The following is a 13501-nucleotide window of genomic DNA, read 5'->3' as shown; positions in this document are numbered from 1 at the left end:
GACACCTTGGAGAGTTCCTCAATGAGCTAGACACCTTGGAGAGTTCCTCAATGAGCTAGACACCTTGGAGAGTTCCTCAATGAGCTAGACACCTTGGAGAGTTCCTCAATGAGCTAGACACCTTGGAGAGTTCCTCAATGAGCTAGACACCTTGGAGAGTTCCTCAATGAGCTAGACACCTCGGAGAGTTCCTCAATGAGCTAGACACCTTGGAGAGTTCCTCAATGAGCTAGACACCTTGGAGAGTTCCTCAATGAGCTAGACACCTTGGAGAGTTCCTCATTGAGCTAGACACCTTGGAGAGTTCCTCAATGAGCTAGACACCTTGGAGAGTTCCTCAATGAGCTAGACACCTTGGAGAGTTCCTCAATGAGCAAGACACCTTGGAGAGTTCCTCAATGAGCTAGACACCTCGGAGAGTTCCTCAATGATCAAGACACCTTGGAGAGTTCCTCAATGAGCTAGACACCTCGGAGAGTTCCTCAATGAGCTAGACACCTTGGAGAGTTCCTCAATGAGCTAGACACCTTGATGAGTTCCTCAATGAGCTAGACACCTTGGAGAGTTCCTCAATGAGCTAGACACCTTGGAGAGTTCCTCAATGAGCTAGACACCTTGGAGAGTTCCTCAATGAGCTAGACACCTCGGAGAGTTCCTCAATGAGCTAGTAGACACCTTGGAGAGTTCCTCAATGAGCTAGACACCTCGGAGAGTTCCTCAATGAGCTAGACACCTCGGAGAGTTCCTCAATGAGCTAGACACCTCGGAGAGTTCCTCAATGAGCTAGACACCTCGGAGAGTTCCTCAATGAGCTAGACACCTCGGAGAGTTCCTCAATGAGCTAGACACCTTGGAGAGTTCCTCAATGAGCTAGACACCTTGGAGAGTTCCTCAATGAGCTAGACACCTTGGAGAGTTCCTCAATGAGCTAGACACCTTGGAGAGTTCCTCAATGAGCTAGACACCTTGGAGAGTTCCTCATTGAGCTAGACACCTTGGAGAGTTCCTCAATGAGCTAGACACCTTGGAGAGTTCCTCAATGAGCTAGACACCTCGGAGAGTTCCTCAATGAGCTAGACACCTTGGAGAGTTCCTCAATGAGCTAGACACCTTGGAGAGTTCCTCAATGAGCTAGACACCTTGGAGAGTTCCTCATTGAGCTAGACACCTTGGAGAGTTCCTCAATGAGCTAGACACCTTGGAGAGTTCCTCAATGAGCTAGACACCTTGGAGAGTTCCTCAATGATCTAGACACCTTGGAGAGTTCCTCAATGAGCTAGACACCTTGGAGAGTTCCTCAATGATCAAGACACCTTGGAGAGTTCCTCAATGAGCTAGACACCTCGGAGAGTTCCTCAATGAGCTAGACACCTTGGAGAGTTCCTCAATGAGCTAGACACCTTGATGAGTTCCTCAATGAGCTAGACACCTCGGAGAGTTCCTCAATGAGCTAGACACCTTGGAGAGTTCCTCAATGAGCTAGACACCTTGGAGAGTTCCTCAATGAGCTAGACACCTTGGAGAGTTCCTCAATGAGCTAGACACCTTGGAGAGTTCCTCAATGAGCTAGACACCTTGGAGAGTTCCTCAATGAGCTAGACACCTTGGAGAGTTCCTCAATGAGCTAGACACCTTGGAGAGTTCCTCAATGAGCTAGACACCTTGATGAGCTTTCCCACTCATTGTTCTTGGCGACTTCAACCTCCCAATGTCTGCCTTCAATTCATTTCTTTCCTAGTCTCTCTTTCCCCTCCTTGCCTCCTTGTGATGTTACAGAACAGGGCTGTGGGAGGCTGAGATACTCCTTGTGATCTTACAGAACAGGGCTGTGGGAGGCTGAGATACTCATTGTGATCTTACAGAACAGGGCTGTGGGAGGCTGAGATACTCATGTATATACTATCTCCTGTCCTATTCTACTGTATCTTAGTCTATGTATTACTAATCTCATATTTCTATACTATATTCTGTACTATTCTACTGTACTGTTGGAGCTAGAAACACAAGCATTATATTATTACTGACTGTTGGAGCTAGAAACACAAGCATTATATATTACTGTACTGTTGGAGCTAGAAACACAAGCATTATATATTACTGACTGTTGGAGCTAGAAACACAAGCATTATATATTACTGACTGTTGGAGCTAGAAACACAAGCATTATATATTACTGACTGTTGGAGCTAGAAACACAAGCATTAGATATTACTGTACTGTTGGAGCTAGAAACACAAGCATTTAGTTAGATATTACTGTACTGTTGGAGCTAGAAACACAAGCATTATATATTACTGTGCTGTTGGAGCTAGAAACACAAGCATTTAGTTAGATATTACTGTGCTGTTGGAGCTACTGTAGAAACACAATCATTTAGTTAGATATTACTGACTGTTGGAGCTAGAAACACAAGCATTATATATTACTGACTGTTGGAGCTAGAAACACAAGCATTATATTACTGACTGTTGGAGCTAGAAACACAAGCATTAGATATTACTGTACTGTTGGAGCTAGAAACACAAGCATTAGATATTACTGTACTGTTGGAGCTAGAAACACAAGCATTTAGTTAGATACTACTGTACTGTTGGAGCTAGAAACACAAGCATTATATATTACTGACTGTTGGAGCTAGAAACACAAGCATTATATATTACTGACTGATGGAGCTAGAAACACAAGCATTAGATATTACTGTACTGTTGGAGCTAGAAACACAAGCATTAGATATTACTGTACTGTTGGAGCTAGAAACACAAGCATTATATATTACTGTACTGTTGGAGCTAGAAACACAAGCATTTAGTTAGATATTACTGTACTGTTGGAGCTAGAAACACAAGCATTATATATTACTGACTGATGGAGCTAGAAACACAAGCATTAGATATTACTGTACTGTTGGAGCTAGAAACACAAGCATTAGATATTACTGTACTGTTGGAGCTAGAAACACAAGCATTATATATTACTGTACTGTTGGAGCTAGAAACACAAGCATTTAGTTAGATATTACTGTACTGTTGGAGCTAGAAACACAAGCATTATATATTACTGACTGTTGGAGCTAGAAACACAAGCATTTAGTTAGATATTACTGTACTGTTGGAGCTAGAAACACAAGCATTATATATTACTGACTGTTGGAGCTAGAAACACAAGCATTATATATTACTGTACTGTTGGAGCTAGAAACACAAGCATTATATATTACTGTACTGTTGGAGCTAGAAACACAAGCATTATATATTACTGTACTGTTGGAGCTAGAAACACAAGCATTATATATTACTGTACTGTTGGAGCTAGAAACACAAGCATTATATATTACTGACTGTTGGAGCTAGAAACACAAGCATTATATATTACTGACTGTTGGAGCTAGAAACACAAGCATTATATATTACTGTACTGTTGGAGCTAGAAACACAAGCATTAGATATTACTGTACTGTTGGAGCTAGAAACACAAGCATTAGATATTACTGTACTGTTGGAGCTAGAAACACAAGCATTAGATATTACTGTACTGTTGGAGCTAGAAACACAAGCATTAGATATTACTGTACTGTTGGAGCTAGAAACACAAGCATTATATATTACTGTACTGTTGGAGCTAGAAACACAAGCATTAGATATTACTGTACTGTTGGAGCTAGAAACACAAGTATTAGATATTACTGTACTGTTGGAGCTAGAAACACAAGCATTAGATATTACTGTACTGTTGGAGCTAGAAACACAAGCATTATATATTACTGACTGTTGGAGCTAGAAACACAAGCATTATATATTACTGACTGTTGGAGCTAGAAACACAAGCATTAGATATTACTGTACTGTTGGAGCTAGAAACACAAGCATTAGATATTACTGTACTGTTGGAGCTAGAAACACAAGCATTAGATATTACTGTACTGATGGAGCTAGAAACACAAGCATTAGATATTACTGTACTGTTGGAGCTAGAAACACAAGCATTAGATATTACTGTACTGATGGAGCTAGAAACACAAGCATTATATATTACTGTATTGTTGGAGCTAGAAACACAAGCATTATATATTACTGTACTGTTGGAGCTAGAAACACAAGCATTATATATTACTGTACTGTTGGAGCTAGAAACACAAGCATTATATATTACTGACTGTTGGAGCTAGAAACACAAGCATTATATATTACTGACTGTTGGAGCTAGAAACACAAGCATTATATATTACTGACTGTTGGAGCTAGAAACACAAGCATTATATATTACTGTACTGTTGGAGCTAGAAACACAAGCATTTAGTTAGATATTACTGACTGTTGGAGCTAGAAACACAAGCATTAGATATTACTGTACTGTTGGAGCTAGAAACACAAGCATTAGATATTACTGTACTGTTGGAGCTAGAAACACAAGCATTATATATTACTGACTGTTGGAGCTAGAAACACAAGCATTATATATTACTGACTGTTGGAGCTAGAAACACAAGTATTAGATATTACTGTACTGTTGGAGCTAGAAACACAAGCATTATATATTACTGACTGTTGGAGCTAGAAACACAAGCATTATATATTACTGACTGTTGGAGCTAGAAACACAAGCAGTATATATTACTGTACTGTTGGAGCTAGAAACACAAGCATTATATATTACTGTACTGTTGGAGCTAGAAACACAAGCATTATATATTACTGTACTGTTGGAGCTAGAAACAAGCATTATATATTACTGACTGTTGGAGCTAGAAACACAAGCATTAGATATTACTGTACTGTTGGAGCTAGAAACACAAGCATTATATATTACTGACTGTTGGAGCTAGAAACACAAGCATTATATATTACTGTACTGTTGGAGCTAGAAACACAAGCATTAGATATTACTGTACTGTTGGAGCTAGAAACACAAGCATTAGATATTACTGTACTGTTGGAGCTAGAAACACAAGCATTAGATATTACTGTACTGTTGGAGCTAGAAACACAAGCATTAGATATTACTGTACTGTTGGAGCTAGAAACACAAGCATTATATATTACTGTACTGTTGGAGCTAGAAACACAAGCATTAGATATTACTGTACTGTTGGAGCTAGAAACACAAGTATTAGATATTACTGTACTGTTGGAGCTAGAAACACAAGCATTAGATATTACTGTACTGTTGGAGCTAGAAACATAAGCATTATATATTACTGACTGTTGGAGCTAGAAACACAAGCATTATATATTACTGACTGTTGGAGCTAGAAACACAAGCATTAGATATTACTGTACTGTTGGAGCTAGAAACACAAGCATTAGATATTACTGACTGTTGGAGCTAGAAACACAAGCATTAGATATTACTGTACTGATGGAGCTAGAAACACAAGCATTAGATATTACTGTACTGATGGAGCTAGAAACACAAGCATTAGATATTACTGTACTGTTGGAGCTAGAAACACAAGCATTATTATTACTGTACTGTTGGAGCTAGAAACACAAGCATTATATATTACTGTACTGTTGGAGCTAGAAACACAAGCATTATATATTACTGTACTGTTGGAGCTAGAAACACAAGCATTATATATTACTGACTGTTGGAGCTAGAAACACAAGCATTATATATTACTGACTGTTGGAGCTAGAAACACAAGCATTATATATTACTGACTGTTGGAGCTAGAAACACAAGCATTATATATTACTGTACTGTTGGAGCTAGAAACACAAGCATTTAGTTAGATATTACTGACTGTTGGAGCTAGAAACACAAGCATTAGATATTACTGTACTGTTGGAGCTAGAAACACAAGCATTAGATATTACTGTACTGTTGGAGCTAGAAACACAAGCATTATATATTACTGACTGTTGGAGCTAGAAACACAAGCATTATATATTACTGACTGTTGGAGCTAGAAACACAAGCATTAGATATTACTGTACTGTTGGAGCTAGAAACACAAGCATTATATATTACTGACTGTTGGAGCTAGAAACACAAGCATTAGATATTACTGACTGTTGGAGCTAGAAACACAAGCATTAGATATTACTGTACTGTTGGAGCTAGAAACACAAGCATTAGATATTACTGACTGTTGGAGCTAGAAACACAAGCATTAGATATTACTGACTGTTGGAGCTAGAAACACAAGCATTAGATATTACTGTACTGTTGGAGCTAGAAACACAAGCATTAGATATTACTGTACTGTTGGAGCTAGAAACACAAGCATTATATATTACTGTACTGTTGGAGCTAGAAACACAAGCATTAGATATTACTGTATTGTTGGAGCTAGAAACACAAGCATTATATATTACTGTACTGTTGGAGCTAGAAACACAAGCATTATATATTACTGACTGTTGGAGCTAGAAACACAAGCATTAGATATTACTGTACTGTTGGAGCTAGAAACACAAGCATTAGATATTACTGTACTGTTGGAGCTAGAAACACAAGCATTATATATTACTGTACTGTTGGAGCTAGAAACACAAGCATTAGATATTACTGTACTGTTGGAGCTAGAAACACAAGCATTAGATATTACTGTACTGTTGGAGCTAGAAACACAAGCATTTAGTTATATATTACTGTACTGTTGGAGCTAGAAACACAAGCATTAGATATTACTGTACTGTTGGAGCTAGAAACACAAGCATTATATATTACTGACTGTTGGAGCTAGAAACACAAGCATTAGATATTACTGTACTGTTGGAGCTAGAAACACAAGCATTAGATATTACTGTACTGTTGGAGCTAGAAACACAAGCATTAGATATTACTGTACTGTTGGAGCTAGAAACACAAGCATTTAGTTAGATATTACTGACTGTTGGAGCTAGAAACACAAGCATTAGATATTACTGTACTGTTGGAGCTAGAAACACAAGCATTATATATTACTGACTGTTGGAGCTAGAAACACAAGCATTATATATTACTGTACTGTTGGAGCTAGAAACACAAGCATTAGATATTACTGTACTGTTGGAGCTAGAAACACAAGCATTAGATATTACTGTACTGTTGGAGCTAGAAACACAAGCATTAGATATTACTGTACTGTTGGAGCTAGAAACACAAGCATTTAGTTAGATATTACTGACTGTTAGAGCTAGAAACACAAGCATTAGATATTACTGTACTGTTGGAGCTAGAAACACAAGCATTATATATTACTGACTGTTGGAGCTAGAAACACAAGCATTATATATTACTGTACTGTTGGAGCTAGAAACACAAGCATTAGATATTACTGTACTGTTGGAGCTAGAAACACAAGCATTAGATATTACTGTACTGTTGGAGCTAGAAACACAAGCATTATATATTACTGACTGTTGGAGCTAGAAACACAAGCATTATATATTACTGTACTGTTGGAGCTAGAAACACAAGCATTAGATATTACTGTACTGTTGGAGCTAGAAACACAAGCATTAGATATTACTGACTGTTGGAGCTAGAAACACAAGCATTAGATATTACTGTACTGTTGGAGCTAGAAACACAAGCATTAGATATTACTGTACTGTTGGAGCTAGAAACACAAGCATTATATATTACTGTACTGTTGGAGCTAGAAACACAAGCATTAGATATTACTGTACTGTTGGAGCTAGAAACACAAGCATTAGATATTACTGTACTGTTGGAGCTAGAAACACAAGCATTATATATTACTGACTGTTGGAGCTAGAAACACAAGCATTATATATTACTGACTGTTGGAGCTAGAAACACAAGCATTAGATATTACTGACTGTTGGAGCTAGAAACACAAGCATTAGATATTACTGTACTGTTGGAGCTAGAAACACAAGCATTATATATTACTGTACTGTTGGAGCTAGAAACACAAGCATTAGATATTACTGTACTGTTGGAGCTAGAAACACAAGCATTAGATATTACTGTACTGTTGGAGCTAGAAACACAAGCATTATATATTACTGTACTGTTGGAGCTAGAAACACAAGCATTAGATATTACTGTACTGTTGGAGCTAGAAACACAAGCATTATATATTACTGACTGTTGGAGCTAGAAACACAAGCATTAGATATTACTGTACTGTTGGAGCTAGAAACACAAGCATTAGATATTACTGACTGTTGGAGCTAGAAACACAAGCATTATATATTACTGTACTGTTGGAGCTAGAAACACAAGCATTATATATTACTGTACTGTTGGAGCTAGAAACACAAGCATTATATATTACTGTACTGTTGGAGCTAGAAACACAAGCATTAGATATTACTGTACTGTTGGAGCTAGAAACACAAGCATTAGATATTACTGTACTGTTGGAGCTAGAAACACAAGCATTAGATATTACTGACTGTTGGAGCTAGAAACACAAGCATTATATATTACTGTACTGTTGGAGCTAGAAACACAAGCATTAGATATTACTGTACTGTTGGAGCTAGAAACACAAGCATTAGATATTACTGTACTGTTGGAGCTAGAAACACAAGCATTAGATATTACTGGCTGTTGGAGCTAGAAACACAAGCATTATATATTACTGTACTGTTGGAGCTAGAAACACAAGCATTAGATATTACTGTACTGTTGGAGCTAGAAACACAAGCATTTAGTTAGATACTACTGACTGTTGGAGCTAGAAACACAAGCATTAGATATTACTGACTGTTGGAGCTAGAAACACAAGCATTAGATATTACTGTACTGTTGGAGCTAGAAACACAAGCATTAGATATTACTGTACTGTTGGGGCTAGAAACACAAGCATTAGATATTACTGTACTGTTGGAGCTAGAAACACAAGCATTATATATTACTGACTGTTGGAGCTAGAAACACAAGCATTAGATATTACTGTACTGTTGGAGCTAGAAACACCCTCAATAACATTGCTAAAAACATGTATGTGACCAATAACGTGATCATCTCTCTCTCGGTCTCTACCTCCAGGTTTGTTCGTCAGTATCCGTTTGCCCTGCATGCCCTGTGGTCCCTACTGAGTGGTCGAACCCTGGTGGTCCTGGGATCTGAGGAGGGGAGGGTCAGGACGCTGGTGTCCGCTCTGGCCCTCTACGTGCCTGGACCCGGGCGCTGTGGGGAGAGGGTACAGCCCTGGCTCTCCTGCCCCTTCAGCCTCACTGACCTACAGAGATGGAAACTCATAGGACTACAGAGGTGAGGAGGAAGGGGCGGGGCCTGTGTTCTTCCTGTTATAACACTGACCTACAGAGATGAGGAGGAAGGGGCGGGGCCTGTGTTCTTCCTGTTATAACTCTGACCTACAGAGATGAGGAGGAAGGGGCGGGGCCTGTGTTCTTCCTGTTATAACTCTGACCTACAGAGATGAGGAGGAAGGGGCGGGGCCTGTGTTCTTCCTGTTATAACTCTGACCTACAGAGGTGAGGAGGAAGGGGCGGGGCCTGTGTTCTTCCTGTTATAACTCTGACCTACAGAGATGGAAACTCATAGGACTGCAGAGGTGAGGAGGAAGGGGCGGGGCCTGTGTTCTTCCTGTTATAACTCTGACCTACAGAGATGAGGAGGAAGGGGCGGGGCCTGTGTTCTTCCTGTTATAACTCTGACCTACAGAGGTGAGGAGGAAGGGGCGGGGCCTGTGTTCTTCCTGTTATAACACTGACCTACAGAGGTGAGGAGGAAGGGGCGGGGCCTGTGTTCTTCCTGTTATAACTCTGACCTACAGAGGTGAGGAGGAAGGGGCGGGGCCTGTGTTCTTCCTGTTATAACTCTGACCTACAGAGGTGAGGAGGAAGGGGCGGGGCCTGTGTTCTTCCTGTTATAACACTGACCTACAGAGGTGAGGAGGAAGGGGCGGGGCCTGTGTTCTTCCTGTTATAACTCTGACCTACAGAGGTGAGGAGGAAGGGGCGGGGTCTGTGTTCTTCCTGTTATAACTCTGACCTACAGAGGTGAGGAGGAAGGGGCGGGGCCTGTGTTCTTCCTGTTATAACCTACAGAGATGGAAACTCATAGGACTGCAGAGGTGAGGAGGAAGGGGCGGGGCCTGTGTTCTTCCTGTTATAACTCTGACCTACAGAGGTGAGGAGGAAGGGGCGGGGCCTGTGTTCTTCCTGTTATAACTCTGACCTACAGAGGTGAGGAGGAAGGGGCGGGGCCTGTGTTCTTCCTGTTATAACTCTGACCTACAGAGGTGAGGAGGAAGGGGCGGGGCCTGTGTTCTTCCTGTTATAACTCTGACCTACAGAGGTGAGGAGGAAGGGGCGGGGCCTGTGTTCTTCCTGTTATAACACTGACCTACAGAGGTGAGGAGGAAGGGGCGGGGCCTGTGTTCTTCCTGTTATAACACTGACCTACAGAGGTGAGGAGGAAGGGGCGGGGCCTGTGTTCTTCCTGTTATAACTCTGACCTACAGAGGTGAGGAGGAAGGGGCGGGGCCTGTGTTCTTCCTGTTATAACACTGACCTACAGAGGTGAGGAGGAAGGGGCGGGGCCTGTGTTCTTCCTGTTATAACTCTGACCTACAGAGGTGAGGAGGAAGGGGCGGGGCCTGTGTTCTTCCTGTTATAACTCTGACCTACAGAGATGGAAACTCATAGGACTGCAGAGGTGAGGAGGAAGGGGCGGGGCCTGTGTTCTTCCTGTTATAACTCTGACCTACAGAGATGAGGAGGAAGGGGCGGGGCCTGTGTTCTTCCTGTTATAACTCTGACCTACAGAGGTGAGGAGGAAGGGGCGGGGCCTGTGTTCTTCCTGTTATAACTCTGACCTACAGAGGTGAGGAGGAAGGGGCGGGGCTCTACAGCAGCAGGCTGTCACATGACATGATGCTGTCATCAGTCCTGGGGTCAGTCAGTGCATCTTTTGACCGAAACACTTCCTTTTATAACTAGCCCATATACGGTCAACTTCCTGTTATAGCGAGCCCATATACGGTCAACTTCCTGTTATAGCGAGCCCATATACGGTCAACGTCCTGTTATAGCGAGCCCATATACGGTCAACTTCCTGTTATAACTAGCCCATATACGGTTAACTTCCTTTTATAACTAGCCTATATACGGTTAACTTCCTTTTATAACTAGCCTATATACGGTCAACTTCCTGTTATAGCGAGCCCATATACGGTCAACTTCCTGTTATAACTAGCCCATATACGGTCAACTTCCTTTTATAACTAGCCTATATACGGTCAACTTCCTGTTACAACTAGCCTATATACGGTGAACTTCCTGTTACAACTAGCCTATATACGGTAGACATTATCCTGCCCTATATACAGTAGACATGCCTCCTACCCTAAATACAGTAGACATGCCTCCTACCCTAAATACAGTAGACATGCCTCCTCCTACCCTATATACAGTAGACATGCCTCCTCCTACCCTATATACAGTAGACATGCCTCCTCCTACCCTATATACAGTAGACATGCCTCCTCCTACCCTAAATACAGTAGACATGCCTCCTCCTCCTACCCTATATACAGTAGACATGCCTCCTCCTACCCTATATACAGTAGACATGCCTCCTACCCTATATACAGTAGACATGCCTCCTCCTACCCTATATACAGTAGACATGCCTCCTCCTACCCTATATACAGTAGACATGCCTCCTACCCTATATACAGTAGACATGCCTCCTCCTACCCTATATACAGTAGACATGCCTCCTCCTACCCTATATACAGTAGACATGCCTCCTCCTACCCTAAATACAGTAGACATGCCTCCTCCTCCTACCCTATATACAGTAGACATGCCTCCTCCTACCCTAAATACAGTAGACATGCCTCCTCCTCCTACCCTATATACAGTAGACATGCCTCCTCCTACCCTATATACAGTAGACATGCCTCCTCCTACCCTAAATACAGTAGACATGCCTCCTACCCTATATACAGTAGACATGCCTCCTCCTACCCTAAATACAGTAGACATGCCTCCTCCTACCCTATATACAGTAGACATGCCTCCTCCTACCCTATATACAGTAGACATGCCTCCTCCTACCCTATATACAGTAGACATGCCTCCTCCTACCCTAAATACAGTAGACATGCCTCCTCCTCCTACCCTATATACAGTAGACATGCCTCCTCCTACCCTAAATACAGTAGACATGCCTCCTCCTCCTACCCTATATACAGTAGACATGCCTCCTCCTACCCTAAATACAGTAGACATGCCTCCTCCTCCTACCCTATATACAGTAGACATGCCTCCTCCTACCCTATATACAGTAGACATGCCTCCTACCCTATATACAGTAGACATTATCCTACCCTATATACAGTAGACATGCCTCCTACCCTATATACAGTAGACATGCCTCCTCCTACCCTATATACAGTAGACATGCCTCCTCCTACCCTATATACAGTAGACATGCCTCCTCCTACCCTATATACAGTAGACATGCCTCCTCCTACCCTATATACAGTAGACATGCCTCCTCCTACCCTAAATACAGTAGACATGCCTCATACCCTAAATACAATAGACATGCCTCCTACCCTATATACAGTAGACATTATCCTGCCCTATATACAGTAGACATGCCTCCTCCTACCCTATATACAGTAGACATTTTCCTACCCTATATACAGTAGACATGCCTCCTACCCTATATACAGTAGACATGCCTCCTACCCTAAATACAGTAGACATGCCTCCTACCCTATATACAGTAGACATGCCTCCTCCTACCCTATATACAGTAGACATTTTCCTACCCTATATACAGTAGACATGCCTCCTACCCTATATACAGTAGACATGCCTCCTACCCTAAATACAGTAGACATGCCTCCTACCCTATATACAGTAGACATGCCTCCTCCTACCCTATATACAGTAGACATTATCCTACACTATATACAGTAGACATGCCTCATCCTACCCTATATACAGTAGACATGACTCCTACCCTATATACAGTAGACATGCCTCCTCCTACCCTATATACAGTAGACACCTGCTACGCCAAGATGGCGTAGCAGTCGGACGTATGTTTTGTCTTGTCCCGTCCTGTCTAGTGTAAATATAGTTTTCTTCGTTTTTTTTCTGTATATATTTCGTACATATTTTAATCTCACTTTCAAACTAGAGCTGAATATACTCTCCTGCAACCCGCATCACCCAATGTGGTACGGATCCGCCTTTTCTATACTTTACTTTAGAACCGAAGCCACCATCAGAAGCTAGCCAACTAACTAGCTACTAGCTCGTACTCAGTTAGCCATTGCTAGCGGTCTTCTAAGCTAACTAGAACACCAGCGCGACATCAACCCAGAGCATATCAGACTGCTCTTTCTCTACCACATCTCCGGATTCCTACCGCAAGCTCTGAACCTTTACACCGGATCATCGCAACTAGCTAGCTGCAATTCCGAGTGGCTACTCCTGGCCAACGTCTCTGGCCCAAAACAAGCTACAGTTAGCCTTGAGCTAAGCCCACCTCCCGACTAGCCGAAGAGGCCCAACGATACCTCTTTTGCCAATTGGCCTGGACCCTTTACTGC

At 41.7% G+C, this 13501-nt stretch overlaps 1 protein-coding gene across 1 annotated transcript in view; it reads left to right on the top strand.

Moving 5' to 3' along the window:
• The window catches only part of smcr8a (Smith-Magenis syndrome chromosome region, candidate 8a), a 46057-nt gene that overhangs the window by 14216 nt on the left and 18340 nt on the right, over positions 1-13501 (top strand). The window contains exon 6 of the mRNA XM_052507773.1: positions 8950-9174. Coding sequence (XP_052363733.1) covers positions 8950-9174 — 225 coding nt within the window. The remainder of the gene's footprint in view (positions 1-8949; positions 9175-13501) is intronic.

This window comes from Oncorhynchus keta, unplaced genomic scaffold, assembly GCF_023373465.1.
Source record: "Oncorhynchus keta strain PuntledgeMale-10-30-2019 unplaced genomic scaffold, Oket_V2 Un_contig_3082_pilon_pilon, whole genome shotgun sequence".
Classification (NCBI taxonomy): Eukaryota; Metazoa; Chordata; class Actinopteri; order Salmoniformes; family Salmonidae; genus Oncorhynchus; species Oncorhynchus keta.
The sequence above is the reverse complement of the archived record's forward strand: the minus strand, read 5'-3'. Positions and strand labels throughout refer to the sequence as shown.